Source organism: Littorina saxatilis, unplaced genomic scaffold (assembly GCF_037325665.1).
Source record: "Littorina saxatilis isolate snail1 unplaced genomic scaffold, US_GU_Lsax_2.0 scaffold_422, whole genome shotgun sequence".
Taxonomy (NCBI): Eukaryota; Metazoa; Mollusca; class Gastropoda; order Littorinimorpha; family Littorinidae; genus Littorina; species Littorina saxatilis.
Window position 1 is genome coordinate 86,090 of NW_027129409.1, and position 16,812 is coordinate 102,901.

At 41.9% G+C, this 16,812-nt stretch overlaps 1 protein-coding gene across 1 annotated transcript; it reads right to left on the reverse strand.

Moving 5' to 3' along the window:
• Nucleotides 1–590: 590 nt before the first annotated feature.
• LOC138957667 (uncharacterized) lies at nt 591–1,097 on the reverse strand. The gene has a single exon (XM_070328740.1). The coding sequence runs from the start codon at nt 1,095–1,097 to the stop codon at nt 591–593; it is 507 nt and encodes a 168-aa protein (XP_070184841.1).
• Between the last annotated feature and the right edge of the window lie 15,715 nt (nt 1,098–16,812).

The following is a 16,812-nucleotide window of genomic DNA, read 5'->3' on the forward strand; positions in this document are numbered from 1 at the left end:
CCTGATTTTGTTGCGGCATATAACACTACACATATTGTGTGATACAAATGATTAATTCAAGACCTGGGAATTAAACTGAACTCTGAAATTAAAAAGGGCAAGCATCTGTCTGATAGCAAGGAAACAGAGATTGGGTTTTAGAAACGTGTATCACATATAAATCGCGCAAATGTTGCGTGGGATAAACTCTGCATTACTTATATACCTGCAAAAAGAACTTCATCATTTTTTTCAAATGTCTGCGTGTGAAATAGCGACACATCAGAAAACACACACACACACACACACACACACATAATAGCACACAAAATAATAACTGTACCCCTTGTATAATGAACATCCGCAAACAATAAGAACACTATCATAAGACGCACGAAACACAAAATAGAGACAAATAGAAAATGTGCTAACATATGTCGTTGCGGTTGTTGGTGTTACTGTCGCACATTTTTGTGTTTGTTTGTTTGTTTGTTTGTTTATATTTGGTATTATTCAGATCACAAGACACACATATTAAACAGCGCAGAAGAAAAGTATTGTTAAAAAGGGCATATTTACAAACAAACAAACATACAGACAAACAAGTAAGATCAAATGTACTTGCCTACAATGGACATCCATGGATAGAAGGATGGCGGTTCTCCTTCGGGGGTTGGGACCGCCTTGCTGCACGGGCTCATCGAGTCCGTACGACCTTGACCCTGGGGCGGCAGACAGTTTCCCTGGACGTCCGTGCAGCCGTCCCCGAAGCGCATGCCCGTCATGTTCATGTTCGGGTAGAAGGAACTGCGGTTTGGCTGCAGTCCCATACGGAAATCGTGGTTCCTCTGCTGAAGAGCTTCCATCCTGCAAGCATCAGCCTGGTAGGAGTTCATCGCCGCCGCGTAGTAGGACCTCGGCGACCTGTAGTTGGATGTCGGGCAGATCTCTGGGATGTTGAGGAAGTGTTCCATGTAGCCTGTGGCCGCGTTGACGTTGACGTTCTCCGCAGCCGCTGCCGCAGCCGCAGCGTGGTGCATGACGTTGTCTTCAGCCCTACCCCCCGGGCCCGTGTGCCCGTGGGTGCCCGGATGGCGAAGGGGGAGGTAGGAGCTCATGCTGGATAAGTCTAGCGACGTAATGGTGGCGGCTTAGGTGAGCAACGAGGCTGTATATGGCAACTTTAAAGGAGAGTGGGATATCTTTTGATATCCCACGCTGGATGAAAGGGCGATACCGTTTTATGTCCCACGCTTCACTGATGTGGATTAAACCTACCGCTGGGACTCTCTTGTGACAAATTTTGCGACGTTTCTTTATGGATCAACGTCGACCTGGTTTTGCCGTGAGCTGAGCAAATTATCAAGGCAAGGAGCAGCAAGTAACGAAGCTAACTGGCTTTCCGTGTGTGCCTACAACATGGGAATTGTTCAGGTCACGCTACAGTTCTGTGTAAATCACTCCACATTATTTTACCGCGATAAATCAGCACCGACAGCTATAATGAAAGACGAAAGGTGAGAAATTACAAACAGCCGCTTTTCTCTGCCTGTGGCCACACAGACTCAGTGACTTCGGGACGATCGAAGCTTCACAGTTGTGGTGGCGGTTTTACAAAAATCGAAGTTTAGCCGGCGTAACAAATGGTGCAGTTTTAGCGTTCACCCAACAAACCTGCAGCAAAGGTATATAATATATCACTCTGCTTTATAAACATGAGCTGTTATCAAACTATGGCAGATTCTTCGGAGTCATTTATACATACGTACACACAGTTATGAAGAAAGTGTTGCGGAGTATGTTCTGTCTTCTTGCCAAGAAGAAACGTGTAGCGGCAGGAGTAGTTCAAGTGTCCGACATAAGAATATGCTTCCGCTGGTATGTTCCGGATTTGTGTGAATTCTCAAACACAACAGAAGTTCTTGTAAAATGTACGCTTCTTCCGCTGATATGTGTGAATTTCAAACACAAGTGCCTTTCCACACGCTCAGAGTAGCACCACAATATGATAGATGAGTTGAACCAGAAAACACATCAGCCGTGAAAAACGCAGGTGGTGTTCTTGCCTGTCACGGAGTCAAACACTGATCAAGAGTTTAAATCTTCACACGGCGACGATAAGACCACTAAACACAACCGCTTGAATCCACCACACCGTGTCGAGTTTGAAAAAAGAGCGAAGAATTTTTTTTTAAATAAAAATGATCCACTCCGCATAAATTCAGAACTTTTCAAAACACAAAATTTGCTTTCAATTGTTTTTCTTTTTCAGCGCCTAAGTGTGTGACACATGATCTAATTCGTCGCTCCCTAATCACGGAGAAGCAGAGTTGTACAGTAGTAAAGGCCAGCGTAGGGTCAGATGAAATTAAGAGGAGATAATATGGCCATACAGACGGGCAGTAAAAGCGAGTTATGTCTAGGGCGCCGTGCAGGCCTCGGACCGTTAAGGGGCGACTGAATAGCTTTTAGGCGGAGCAACGCTCGTAACCAACCCCCTCGCTCTAATAAAAAATTTCTTCGTGTCTCGCCTCGTAGCCTCTCTCGCTGTCTTCTTTTTCGCTGCTTCTCTACTCTGCTCAGTCTCTGTTTTGTGTGTGCTGTGTTCTTCTGTCGCTCTCTTTCAGTCTCTCTCTCTCTCTCTTCTCCTATCTCTCTCTCTCCCTTGCTGTACACTATTTTTCTATCTATATATCTCTCCCTCTCTTCCTTTCTCTATTGCTTGCTTCTGTCTTCCTTTCTCTCTCTCTCTCTCTCTTTCTCTCGATCCCTCTTCTCTTCTGTTTGAGTTTTGAGTCTTTCCGTCACTTTCGAGGTTATCTTTCTTTCTCCGAAACAATTTTTTCTCAGTCTTCTTCTTCGGTAGCAAAGATTCGCGTTCCGTATGTTATTATCACTTCACAAAGAGAATGGCTTTGTCATAATTTCACACACAATCACTACAGATAGTTCTTCAAAGTTTTCAAGCGTATATTATACAAAAAAAGTCATTTTTTCTCTCAAATTGTCAATAGAATTCAAACAGTTGAGAAGAAGTAGAAGTATAAAAAGTTTGATTTCAGTGTCCGCTTTTGTCTCTGGTCTCAGAAGCGTAGAGAAGAAGTCACAAAGTCGTCCCTTGGTGACGATATAGAGACAGAAGAAGGGTCCCCTCCCGTTCCGATGCTTGGAGAAGCTGTGTCAAGTCGTTGAGATGTGGCAGTTATGTCGTTCCCGGGTTATTTAGGCGCTCTGTAAGCATCAATAGAGAGGAAATTATTTTAGCCCCACAAAATCATTCAGATAGCGAGAGACCCCCTCACCGCTGTTGAGATTCCTACTCGGAGAATAAACCATAACATTACCGCCGGCGGCCAATCAGCGAGAGGTATCGTGACCTCGCCTGACCTCACGAGCGCTTGTAGTCTCGATAGCCAAAGACTGGAGAGAGAAGCTCTGCCCAGACACTTGACTGGCTGCGGCGAGAAACCGAGACGGCGGAAAGTCTCGAAAAGAGCGCGCTGGAAAACGCTACTCCTATTCCTCGCGCGCTTTTCTTTTCCGGTGCCTGACGCGAAGGGTAGAACGGGTTTGGGGAGAACGAGTTGGAAGCAGAAGCTCGGTGGTTGGAAGACGGTCCTATCGATTCAGGGAGCGAAGCCCTGTCAGTCTACGCGGCTCAGAGTTTTCAGCCAGTCTTGGCGCAGCTCTGGCCTGCCATGTGGGCTGAAGGGACTGCCCCCTTTCAGAGGAATAGCGCGTAGCGCTGGCGTTTTTCGAGTCGAGGTAAGCTATTCCTTTGTCCACCCCCTGCGCTGATTCCCACGCACGAACTGTGCGGTATCGTGTTATGACAGTCTCTCTCTCTCTCTCTCTCTCTCTCTCTCTCTCTCTCTCTCTCTCTCTCTCTCTCTCTCTCTCTCTCTCTCTCTCTCTCTCTCTCTCTCTCTCTCTCTCTCTCTCTCAACAATCAATACCTCTCTTCTCAGTCTTTCTTTCTTCGATACTGATGCTACTTGAAACTAGAAGAAAAGACGCATTTGACTGGAGGTGCCTGAGTATAGACTGAAATCACTTTGACTTTTCTCTTTTTCTTCTTCTTCTAATTAAAACTTAGTCCAAAGTTTCGTAACAGTATACACTTCGGACGCGTTCGTTCGAAAAAAAAACAACGCAGGAGACATAAAATGTTGAAAGGCAAAGAAACACGAAAATCACGGAGACCAGACTGATTCAGTGTCTTGTCTCAAACGCGGTGAAGCGGTCAGAGCTGATTTGATACGCTTGCGCGAAGAGAAAGAAGTCCCCTTGTCATCGCATTTGTCTCCCTCTACGCAAACACGGCAATGGTCGTTCTATCAGGATCGGTAGCCTGGGTAAAAGTTAAGGTTGCCAGCGGAGTTTTAAGTGCTTGAGACTTTCAAAGATGGTAACCCACGACGAGTTACTGATAGATAAGATGAACAAAAGTAACAGGGTGGATACTACAAGTGTATACTATCACGATACTAAATCTCACGGTGCATTTGCCTTTTGTGTTGTGTGTGATTAAAGGATTGATTCGCCGCTTATGTGCTCGCTCGACTCGCTTGCGTGTATGTTCGTCAAAGGTTGGCCCGTTTTTAGATCAGTGCCTGATTTGAAAATTGTGTGTACATGTTTGGCGTGGTTTTTGTTAGATCGTTGCTTACTGGAATTGTATTGCTGCAGTGCTTGTTGTCTGCCTGAATGATCTATTTATTGGATTACAAAGCGAACATTCTTTAGTTATAGCCATTATACATGCGCATACATACGGCAACCGTCACATTTTACTTGCTTGCATTTTCTTTGTAAAGTGACACTATTATTGCGTCAAAGAAACAAAGTGAGAATAAGATTGAACATGCGACAATAACCATACCCTATCATCTCGAGATATAAAAGCGATACACCAATTATCATCATATATAAGAAAAACAGTCGTTCGTAGCAGTATCTTTCAACCCACAGCAAAAGCGTTTGTTGTGTGTGTTTTCTTCAACGGTAAAGCCCCAGTTATAAGGCAAGCGATTCTGTCGTTTTATGAGCAGTAATAAACATAAAAGGCGCGAGTAAGCACCAAGAAGATGATCCTTTAACTGATTTTTAAAGACTCACACAGACTTGAAACCTGGAGCCTCACAAAAAATACCACTCTCTTCTCGGCGATAAAATGGAGTTTAAATTGCTCACACACTCATAATGAAAAATACCACCGATTACGTGCGCCTCAACGCTCAGCGAACTTTTAGTCGTGCTGTTATGTTATGCTCGGTTTGACGTATTGCTATTATCACTGGATGTGTGATTGTCGGTTAACTTTATACTCACAGTTTGTTGATATGATCCCAGACTTGTAAACGGGGTAAGTGGATTTATGTATTTATTTATTTATTAATTGATGTTTATTTATTTATTCATTTATTTATTTATTTATTTATTTATTTATTTATTTATTTATTTATTTATTTATTTATTTATTTATTTATGTTTATTTATTTATTCATTATTGTTTTATTCATTCATTTATTTATTTAGGTTTGTATTTCTTCAGTCATTTATGTTTCTATCTATTCGTTCCGTTAAGTTCTTTAATCTTCTTCTGCTTCTGCATTCGTGGGCTGAAACTCCCACGTACACTCGTGGGTTTTTTTTTTGCACGAGTGGAATTTTACGTGTATGACCGTTTTTTACCCCGCCATTTAGGCAGCCATACGCCGTTTTCGGAGGGAGCATGTTGGGTATTTTCGTGTTTATATAACCCACCGAACTCTGACATGGATTACAGGATCTTTTTCGTGCGCACTTGGTCTTGTGCTTGCGTGTACACACGGGGGTGTTCGGACACCGAGGAGAGTCTGCACACAAAGTTGACTCTGAGAAATAAATCTCTCGCCGAACGTGGGGACGAACTCACGCTGACAGCGGCCAGCGGATACAAATCCAGCGCGCTACCGACTGAGCTACATCCCCGCCCTAAGTTCTTTAATTATTGTATTTGTTAATTAATTTATCTAACTATCTATCGATCTATTCATTTATATATGTATGTGTTTATCTAACTGTTACTTCATGTATTTATTTATTTTGAGCAGGCACTTAATCTAAAAAAGAAGAGGGGGAAAGTGTTTGACAGATTGATCATGCATCAAAAAGAAAGCAGAGGAAGAGAGAACAATTCATAATTTAAATAGTATCCCTTGGAATATCTATTGATTAAAATTCGAGTTAAACAGACACATTTTAAAGAAAGAAGAATGTTATTATTGTAAAATAAGACACTTTGTTGTAAGATGTGTCCAGTTCGGGGTAATAAAATATTGAGCGTTCTGTATATTCATATATCATGTTTTCAGTATCTATATATATTTTATTTTAATGTACAAACTAATTTAAAATTGAACAATTGATGTTGTTTAATTTATTTATACATTTATTTATTTATATATTTCTATTTTTTATTTATTCATTCATGATACTTTTTTGGGAACAAGTAAGATTTAAAACTACTTTTTTGTAGTTTAAAAAAAGTTACTTGTGAAACGGTCATACACTTCAATGACATTTTACATTTTGCAGTAAAAGGGCAACACATTCAGAATACTTATTCAGTCACGGCCAGATGTGCATGTACTTCTTGTTGAAAACAACAACAACAACAACAACAACAACAACAACAACAACAACAACAACAACAACAGCAGTGCCTGTAAAACTGACACATATATCCAATGTGCTATAACTATATATAAGATCATATTGCATTCTCCTTACAAACAGGTTCATATTCACCGTCAAATATACACACACAATGGCGGGGTAAAAACGGTCATACATCCAGAAACCCACTCGTGCAAAAAAAACCAATGAGTGTACGTGGGAGTTTCAGCCCATGAACGCAGAGGAGAAGGGGGAGGAGGATGAAGAGGAGGAAATACCCGCACAGCCTTTCTTATGGAATAAGAGCACCCTTCCCTTTTGACACATGACTAATCATCAAACGCAGGGCTGTACTCTGTACATAGTGCTCTCATTTCTATCTTGATGGAACAGATTGACATATATAGGTGTCCAGGGATTGCCATATCGTCCGCCCGATCGCCAGCGGCGAGTAAATAATCCGCCGGGCTAGTAGACACCACCTGGCAACCCGGCTGGCCAGTAAAAATGCTGGTCAAATGCAAAACTGTTGGTTGTAATATCAAGTTTCAAAGCCATGTAATCTCTGCAGATGCAGCAACTGTGGCATGTACCGGGCCAGCGACATTTCTGGCGGGCTAGTGATTTCCGGCTGGCGAGTTATAATTTCGAGATGTGGCCATCCCTGGTGTCTTATAATTATGTACTACATTAATTCAGCAAGACAATTCCCTCTCTGCACACGAAGCAGCAGGGCTGTACATTTTTGGCATGTGTAAAACGAAAGGACATCACTAACCCGTGCTAAAGCCTGAACAGTACTGCGCGGTAGTAAATGTGATCTTGACGGGCGCAATGGCTGATAGCGGATAAGACGCCGGCCTCCCAAGCGGAAGGTCGTGGGTTCGAATCCCGGCCGCGCCTGGAAAATTTTCTGATCTCCCAGGTCAACTGATGTGCCTATACCTGCGGCAGCTAGTGCCTTATCCCCCTTCGTCTGTACACACAAACACAAGACCATTGGCAAGTGTCTTGCACACTGAACAGATCCTGTTATCCATGTCAAAGTTCGATGGGTTATAAAAAAAAAACCACGAACATACCACACATGAATCTACCGAAAGCGGCGTTTGGCTGCCTAAATTGCGGGGCACAAACTGTTACACACTTCAAAACAGTGAGAGTTTCAGCCCATGAACGAAGAAGAAGAACACGATTGCTTACAAGAAAAGTAATTCATACACCTTCAATGATAAAGGGCTGACTAAGGAAAGTCATGTCCATGCGACAGTAAATGTTAAACAGATTGCTGTTACCCGTCTGAGGCGAAACCTAATTTTCGAAGGTGTTAGCCATATGCTAATCGCAGAGTAGAGTATATATGAATAAAGAAATACGTTGTACTGTTGAACGGAGCAAAAACCTGCAGTCGGCTTTCATAATAATAGCCTGTGCAAAGAAATTCTGTTGCTATATAGTAGTAGAAGATCTGTGGACTGCCTGTCGAAGAATATGATCCGAAAAGATGAACCACATGCAACTGGAAAACATCTTTTATCATGCTGATATGTAATTCAAGTTTAAGAAAGCCACACAATATGGTGTTAAATCATCAATATCAAAACTTGAAAAGGGAAAACGAAGACACACAACAGCCACAGAGAATGAGCAACTCATCTCGCTCAGTGTCACCATGGCAGATAGTTTTAAGAAATGTATTCCCTTAAAACAAAAGTCTCAAGACTCTCATTTAAAAAAAAATAGCCCAATTATAATACACATATCAAAGCGTCTTCCTGTTGCTGTATCGCTATTGACAATATGAGCCTGATCTGGACTAACGATGTCTTCAATCCACTGTAAACCATATCGTGTCAGCCATCACATACTACGTGTCCAGGCGTCTATACATGGAGAAAGAACATCGAAGGAAAGAGCCAATACTGTACGTCCTACAGGCTAAATATTTCGCCTCTTAAGGACAAGATATGGGTTATATATGATTCGAGTTTTACGCCCTCACGGCTGTTGACGAGATACACAAGTGTATGAGTGTTTAGGTGGTATCAGCCATCTGCACTTATGGCAGAATGACCGATATATTTTACGTGCCATTCTGGTGACACGGGGGTGGGACATGGCTTCCGTCTCTGGGTCTGCACACAGTACTGATCGTATTTTAGACAATCAGGCGTACAACATACGGCGAAATCGTATGGGTTCCCAGATCTGATGACCGTTCATACAACCAGGACAGTCCCTTTGAGAAAAACAAGAACAAGAAGGACGGGAACAGAACAAAAAGAAGCACAGGGTCGTCTCTGTGTGGGAACACGGATTTACTGACTTATCTTGACAACTCGGCTTAATCTTTTGCAATTAAATAGTGCGATACATTTGTAAAGCAATGCACTTGCCGAACAAGTCAAATATATATATATATATAACGCAAACGGAACACTGCCAATGTGTCAATGTGGTGCCAACTAAATAATTGTGAATCATTGGTCGCATATAGCAAGAGTTCGAGGCCAGACTTTTTTGTTTGTTATCGAAAGAAACAACATAGCTTTTTGTTTTGTTTTAACAGTATACATGTACGTCTGACCAAGCTAGCATAAGGATATTGGGTCCAGTTGTTTTTCGTTCTCCTGGGCCCATTTATGAAATTGTCAGCATCCATCCGACTCTGATCCTTGTGCAGCAACATTTTGAAGTAAGTGCGCAACTGACGACATTCCAGTTCTATACATATCGAACATGCAGATCCTGCATCGCAGTTGGTACACGTATATATATCACAACGCTTTGGTGTAAACGTGTAAAATGACATCAGTTTACGATCTCGACTGGAACCCTGCATCAAACACCTCTACAAAACGCACAGACACTTAATATGCTGATGCGACTTTGACACACAGGGCTACAAAACCTGCATGGTCTTCGTTGCAGGAGCTAACAAACAAGTCGCGTAAGGCGAAATAACAACATTTAGTCAAGCTGTCGAACTCACAGAATGAAACTGAACGCAATGCAACGCAGCAAGACCGAATACTCGTAGCATCGTCAGTCCACCGCTCACGGCAAAGGCAGTGAAATTGACAAGAAGAGCAGAGTAGTACTTGCGCTGAGAAGGATAGCACGCTTTTCTGTACCTCTCTTTGTTTTAACTTTCTGAGCGTGTTTTCAATCCAAACATATCATATCTATATGTTTTTTGAATCAGGAACCGACAAGGAATAAGATGAAAGTGTTTTTAAATTGATTTCGAAAATTTAATTTTGATCATAATTTTTATATTTTTAATTTTCAGAGCTTGTTTTTAATCCAAATATAACATATTTATATGTTTTTGGAATCAGAAAATGATGGAAAATAAGATGAACGTAAATTGGGATCGTTTTATAAAAAAATAATTTTTTTACAATTTTCAGATTTTTAATGACCAAAGTCATTAATCAATTTTTAAGCCACAAAGCTGAAATGCAATACCGAAGTCCGGGCTTCGTCGGAAATTACCTGACCAAAATTTCAACCAATTTGGTTGAAAAATGAGAGCGTGACAGTGCCGCCTCAACTTTCACGAAAAGCCGGATATGACGTCATCAAAGACATTTCTAAAAAAACTGAAAAAAACATCTGAGGATATCAAACCCAGGAACTCTCATGTCAAATTTCATAAAGATCGGTCCAGTAGTTTAGTCTGAATCGCTCTACACACACACACACACACAGACAGACAGACACACACACACACACACACACACACATACATACACCACGACCCTCGTCTCGATTCCCCCCTCTATGTTAAAACATTTAGTCAAAACTTGACTAAATGTAAAAAGACATTCGGATTATCCATACACAGAGAAATAATACATTAAATAGAGTTTCACAAACAAGATAGGTACAATAAAGCGCTCTGTTTCTTCAAATTACTAGGCAGGAATCATTTTCCAACGTCGCCTTATATTTGGTCATTCCCCAGAAACTGATATTTTCAGGACAAAAATGTATGCCCTTACTTCGAACTGATCGAAAGCATACGATAAAACATGAATAGATGATTTTAGTCTAATTGTTAACACAACACATATTTTGAAACGTTCGCAGTGTCGTTCCCGTTTGTTTTATAACGCAACAATGATATATACCTTCTTGTCCGTGTATAATATATACTAGTACGTATAGAATAACCAATGATACGTTTATAGGCTGTTACGTGCTACGTACAAGAATATCACCAGGGATGGCCAAATCCTCCGCCCGGTCGCCAGGGGCGAGTAAATGTATACTCTGGTAAAACGTCCGTAGGGCTAGTAGAAACCGCCTGGCAACTCGCCCGGCTGGCCAGTGACAATTCTGGTCCAATGCAACTGTTTTGGTTTAAAAACAATATGGTGTTTCAAAGCCATATAAACACGGCAGATGCAGAAACTGCGGTATGTACCGGGCCAGCAAAATGTCTGGCGGGATAATAACTTACTTACTCGCCCGGTTGCCGAGTTAAAATGTTGAGATTTGGCCATCCCTGATCACGTTACGTGCAATAAAAATATCAGTCCACTAGGAAACATGACAAAAAGCAACAGCCTCCCTGCTTGCTGTGCAATATGTCAATGTACAAAATCAAATATTCAACAAATCCCAAATCTACATGCATGACAAGCGGCCAGGCTGTGGATTATCGATAGGTGACCATGTGGAATGATTCTCTTATCTCCTGCAAAAGACTGGAGTTTTGGTAGTGAAAAGGTCTAAAAAAGGATTTATTAAAAAGAAAAAAAAGGAAAGGAAGATAGCTTGCAAAGAAAAGAAGAAAAAAACGTTTGAAACGATCACCATGTCTTTCATTTCAATCTTTGATAAAGCGAAACATTAAAGTTATATCCGTATCACCTCTATATACGACCGCCATCGTCACCAAGCAGAGAAACAACGAAAAAAGGAGGAGAAGTAGAGGGAGCAACAGAAAATTATGTTAAATATGAAGCAATCAGTGGGTTCAAACGACCTTATCCCTCCCCCCTGATCGAGCCCCCTCTCTCGCTGTCTCTGTCTCTGTGCCTCTCTCTGTCTGTCTTTGTTTATGTCTCTGTTTGTTCCTCCGTCCGTCCGTCTCTCTCTCTCTCTCTCTCTCTCTCTCTCTCTCTCTCTCTCTCTCTCTCTCTCTCTCTCTCTCTCTTTTCGTCCCTCTCTGTCTCTTTCTCTTTCTGTCTCCCTATGTCTCTTTCTCTCTCTCTCTCTCTCTCTCTCTCTCTCTCTCTCTCTCTCTCTCTCTCTCTCTCTCTCTCTCTCTCTCTCTCTCTGGCTCTGTCTCTGTCTCTGTCTCTGTCTGTCTCTCTGTCTCTCTGTCTGTCTGTCTGTCTCTCTCTCTTTCTCTCTCTCTCTCTCTCTCTCTCTCTCTCTCTCTCTCTCTCTCTCTCTCTCTCTCTCTCTCTCTCTCTCTCTCTCTCTCTCTCTCTCTTTCTCTCTCTTCTAGTTTCCATGCAGCTCGTAAATAAAACCAGTGTACACAAAGTTTGAACCTACCGTATATGTGCCGATCTCCTAAACAACCCTTCTTCAAACTTAACCCCGGAGCCCCTAGCAAATGAGTTTTGGGGACTGTATCCACATTTCTACAGCAACAACTCTCTCTTCCCCTTGCGGCTTGTCGGACTTCAAAAGGGTCGGACCAGGAGAGTTTCCCCGATAGTTTGACAAACGTTCAAAATTTAGCACCCCGGCAAAAACGGGTGTCGTTTATATACTCAGACTTTCCAGACGGACTCAGAGTTGCCCACCCCCGAGTTCACCAGAAGTAGTGAGGGGGAGGGGAGGGGCACGGATGAAGACAGTGGAAGGGGGTGGGGGCATGAAGAGAGAGGTATAGAGAGGGAGAGGAAGAGAGAGAGAGAGAGAGAGAGAGAGAGAGAGAGAGAGAGAGAGAGGAAGAGAGATAGAGAGATAGAGAGAGACAGAGAGACTGACGAACGAAAATAGAACAGCGAATAGAGAGAGAGAAAAAGAGAGACAGACCAACAGACATACATAAATATAGAGAGACAGAAACATACATGCACTTATTGGCAAATGGAGGAAGAGAAATATCGATTTAGAGAGACTGAGAAAGATAGGAGCGACAGACAGACAGACAGACAAACAGACAAACAGACAGAAAGAGAGGAACAGAGAAAGAGAGAGAGAGAAGATTATTTATCCGTCCCTCTATACATGTTTGTTCGTCTGTTTCTCTGTTTGTATAAATGTTTGTCTGTCTGTTTGTTCGTGCGGGGTTTCTTTTTCTTCTCGCGCGTGTATCTATCTGCGTGCAGTGTGCTTACGCGTATATGTTTACGCTTGCACGCGTAAGCGATCTTGGTTTTGCACTACCGAAGCTCCTGTGAAAGGTGTGCTTGTGGAGACTTGCAATTTACCAAGCTGGCGCCAGAAAGTATCCATCTAAACACAGTGTTCAAAGCCCTGTTTACACAGGCGTGCGCTTATTGGCTGTCGTACATCAGCGTAGTCTCTGCTAACCCACCACTGAACGATAACAATCTTGTCCTTATGTATTCTCCGTAGATATATCTGTCTATAGTTCGGTTTGAAGACACAGTCCTTATATACCGCTTAGCGGATCCGGCTCCCTCTCAGATTTGGTCTTACTTCTTTTTTGAAGGCCCCCAATCGACTTGGTCAATTTCAAAAAAATCAACAGCTTTGCTAGTCAGGACTGTTGTTATGAATTCATATACATTGACACTTGTGTCTATTCAGAAATGATGATATCGATGGTCCGATATAACGGGAGGGATTGCGTCAATTATTAGTATACATAATGTATTCATCGTTTGATAATTACATTTGACGGGCGCAATAGTCTAGTGGATTAAGACACCGGCCTCCCATGCAGAAGGTCAACGCATGTTCGTATCCTGGCCGCGCCTGGTGGGCTAAGGGTGGAGATTGTTCCGATGTTCCAGGTCAGCTTATGCATGTGCAGACATGTTATATATATAGTGCCTTATCCCCCTTAACGCAAGGACAAGACAAACTGTGCCAACGGAACAAATTCATGTAATTCATGTCAGAGTTCGGTGGGTTATAGAAACACGAAAATACCCAGTTAGCCTCCCCCGAAAGCGGTGTGTGGCTGTATACATTTTAATGGCGGGGTACTTCTTCTTCTTCTGCGTTCGTGGGCTGAAACTCCCACGTACATTCGTGTTTTTTGCACGAGTGGAATTTTACGTGTATGACCGTTTTTTACCCCGCCATTTAGGCAGCCATACGCCGTTTTCGGAGGAAGCATGCTGGGTATTGTCGTGTTTCTATAACCCACCGAACTCTGACATGGATTACAGGATTTTTTCGTGCGCACTTGGTCTTGTGCTTGCGTGTACACACGGGGGTGTTCGGACACCGAGGAGAGTCTGCACACAAAGTTGACTCTGAGAAATAAATCTCTCGCCGAACGTGGGGACGAACTCACGCTGACAGCGGCCAACTGGATACAAATCCAGCGCGCTACCGACTGAGCTACATCCCCGGGCATACACATACAAACTAACTCTTGCAAAAAACACGAGTATACGTGGGAGTTCCAGCCCATGAACACCGAAGACGTAGAAGAAGTATTTACATTTTCATTAAATCATTAGAGCAATACAAAGAGTATAACAAGTAAAGTTTGTATAATTTAATTTCTCTGATAAAATTCAAGTTTTGTCGTGGTTTGAAAATGCGCGCAACCCCATTTGACATCATAACATATTGCTTGATGACTCGGTTATTCAACGGGGTTTGTATAGACGATAACATATAACATGTATCCCACTCTGTGCGATTGATACAGTTAGTCTACCGTAAGGTTATATAAGCCATAACTTCATTGCGTTTCATCAAGACGTGTATTATAGGTGTTTATGTTTGATACGTGTATGGAGATAAATACAAATACTATTCAAATTATTGTCTGTAAGTTTTTTTGTTTTTTTGTGTGTTTGTTTTACAATTATTTATTTTTATTTTCTTATTATTTCAGATTATTAATAAAGCCACCCCATTCGCCCTTTCTCCTTCACTTGTGAAATCCAATTCCACCCTAAAACAAATATATAATTCCTATCCGAAATCCCCTTGGTTATTGCTCCTTTTATGGGCATTTAACACCCGTACGTTAAAAAAAACCCCATTTATACGTGATCTGAAAATAGAACAAAAACTGACAAGAAAACAGAGATCAGACGAAATACCGATTTACAACATCTGTTCGTGCTCAAAATTACTTTAATTGGTGTATTCAAGGAAAATTATGTTGAAAAGAGCGATGTGCAATTCGGAAATTGTTTATTTCTCCGATGTCGACGGAAAGCATCAAAACGTCAATGATTTCTTCACACGCAATCGAAAAGTGTGTTTTTGTTAAAAATGCAACAAGGCGGAGAAACGACCATGTTAAATTTGTATTTTGTTTATTACTTGCTCTTTTCGTTCGCTAAACTATACAGTTTCGTTTTTATTTGATCGCTGTCTTTGTCTCATGTCTGTCTACCTGTCTATACCTGTCTGTCTCTGTCTCTCTGTCTGTCTCTGTCTGTCTGTCTCTCTCTCTCTCTTCCTCTCCCTCTCTCTCTCTCTCTCTCTCTCTCTCTCTCTCTCTCTCTCTCTCTCTCTCTCTCTCTCTCTCTCTCTATCTCTCTGCTAACAAATAACGCAATATTGATTTACAATTATTCAGGTTGTTACAGCAACGTTTAGTGAAGTTGACAACCCTTTCTAGCGTATGATTAAATCATTGTATCCTTTTCAGTTATTTATAAAACAACAATCACATTATAAAAAGTGGGATGACGTCGGAGAATAAAAAGAAGAACGGGACATTGGAGAAAAAGGATTAAGACGAGGAATAGGAGTAATACTTCCTCAATAATAATTCAAACCTGTATAACCGACAATCCATTTTTTATCAACAAAGTGGCACACACACACACACACACACACACACACACACACACACACACACACACACACACACACACACACACACACACACACACACACACACACACACACACAAAACAAGAACGTATAACAGATTGAACAGATTTGTGGTGATTGATATATATGATAGCCCACACGGAAAGGCAGGTTATAGCTTCAAGACAAAAATCAACACCCCAAACAAATATAATTCCAACGTTACAAAATCGAGAATCAAAACACAAGAAACATTCACAAGTATGCGTCGACCTGTTGTTATTTGAAGTGGACAGACAAACAAATAAGTTTGAGACAGTACAATAATTTATAGAGTTGAGTTCGACCTCTTCAGTTATTGCCCCATCCCCAATAATACATATTGGACCCCATGAGAACAAAAACAAATGCATTTTAAGGTAATAGTTGATCTATTCTTTTATAAAATCTTAACAGCAACGTTTTTAACACTTTCATCGAACCCATCCCGTCACCCCCCAGTCCCTTCACTCCCCCCTTTTTCCCCTCTTGTATATAATATGTAAAAATCATGTCCATTATAGACATTTAGACCTAACGGATAAGCCCCCAATTCAGTTCAGTTCAGTTCGACATATAGCGAAAGTCGACAGGAATCTGTTATTTGTCTCCTTATAATTGTGTATGTCTGTCCAGTTTACAAAAACCAATGTATGGATTGAACAGTGGATTTACCTTCGTTGACCCAGGTGACGTCAGAGTCCGACAAAAACTCATATTCAGGCGGCTATAGCCGAGACACCAAAAGAGTGCATGTTTAAGTGCGTTCCATCGTAAACAATGAAAGGAATCCTAGCTAAAATCAATCGTTACATTTTGTTTGTTTGCTTAACGCCCAGCCGACCACGAAGGGCCATATCAGGGCGATGCTGCTTTGACATATAACGTGCGCCACACACAAGACAGAAGTCGCAGCACAGGCTTCATGTCTCACCCAGTCACATTATTCTGACACCGGACCAACCAGTCCTAGCACTAACCCCATAATGCCAGACGCCAGGCGGAGCAGCCACTAGATTGCCAATTTTAAAGTCTTAGGTACGACCCGGCCGGGGTTCGAATCCACGACCTCCCGATCACGGGGCGGACGCCTTACCACTAGGCCACCGTGCCGGTAATCGTTACATAAATGTAATTTGTATTTTTGACCAAAGTATGACATTTTACACAGATCTCGACAGTCATTGG

Bases quoted from the DNA above. Each gene is read 5' to 3' on its own strand.
- LOC138957667 (XM_070328740.1), bottom strand. From the start codon at position 1,097: ATGAGCTCCTACCTCCCCCTTCGCCATCCGGGCACCCACGGGCACACG.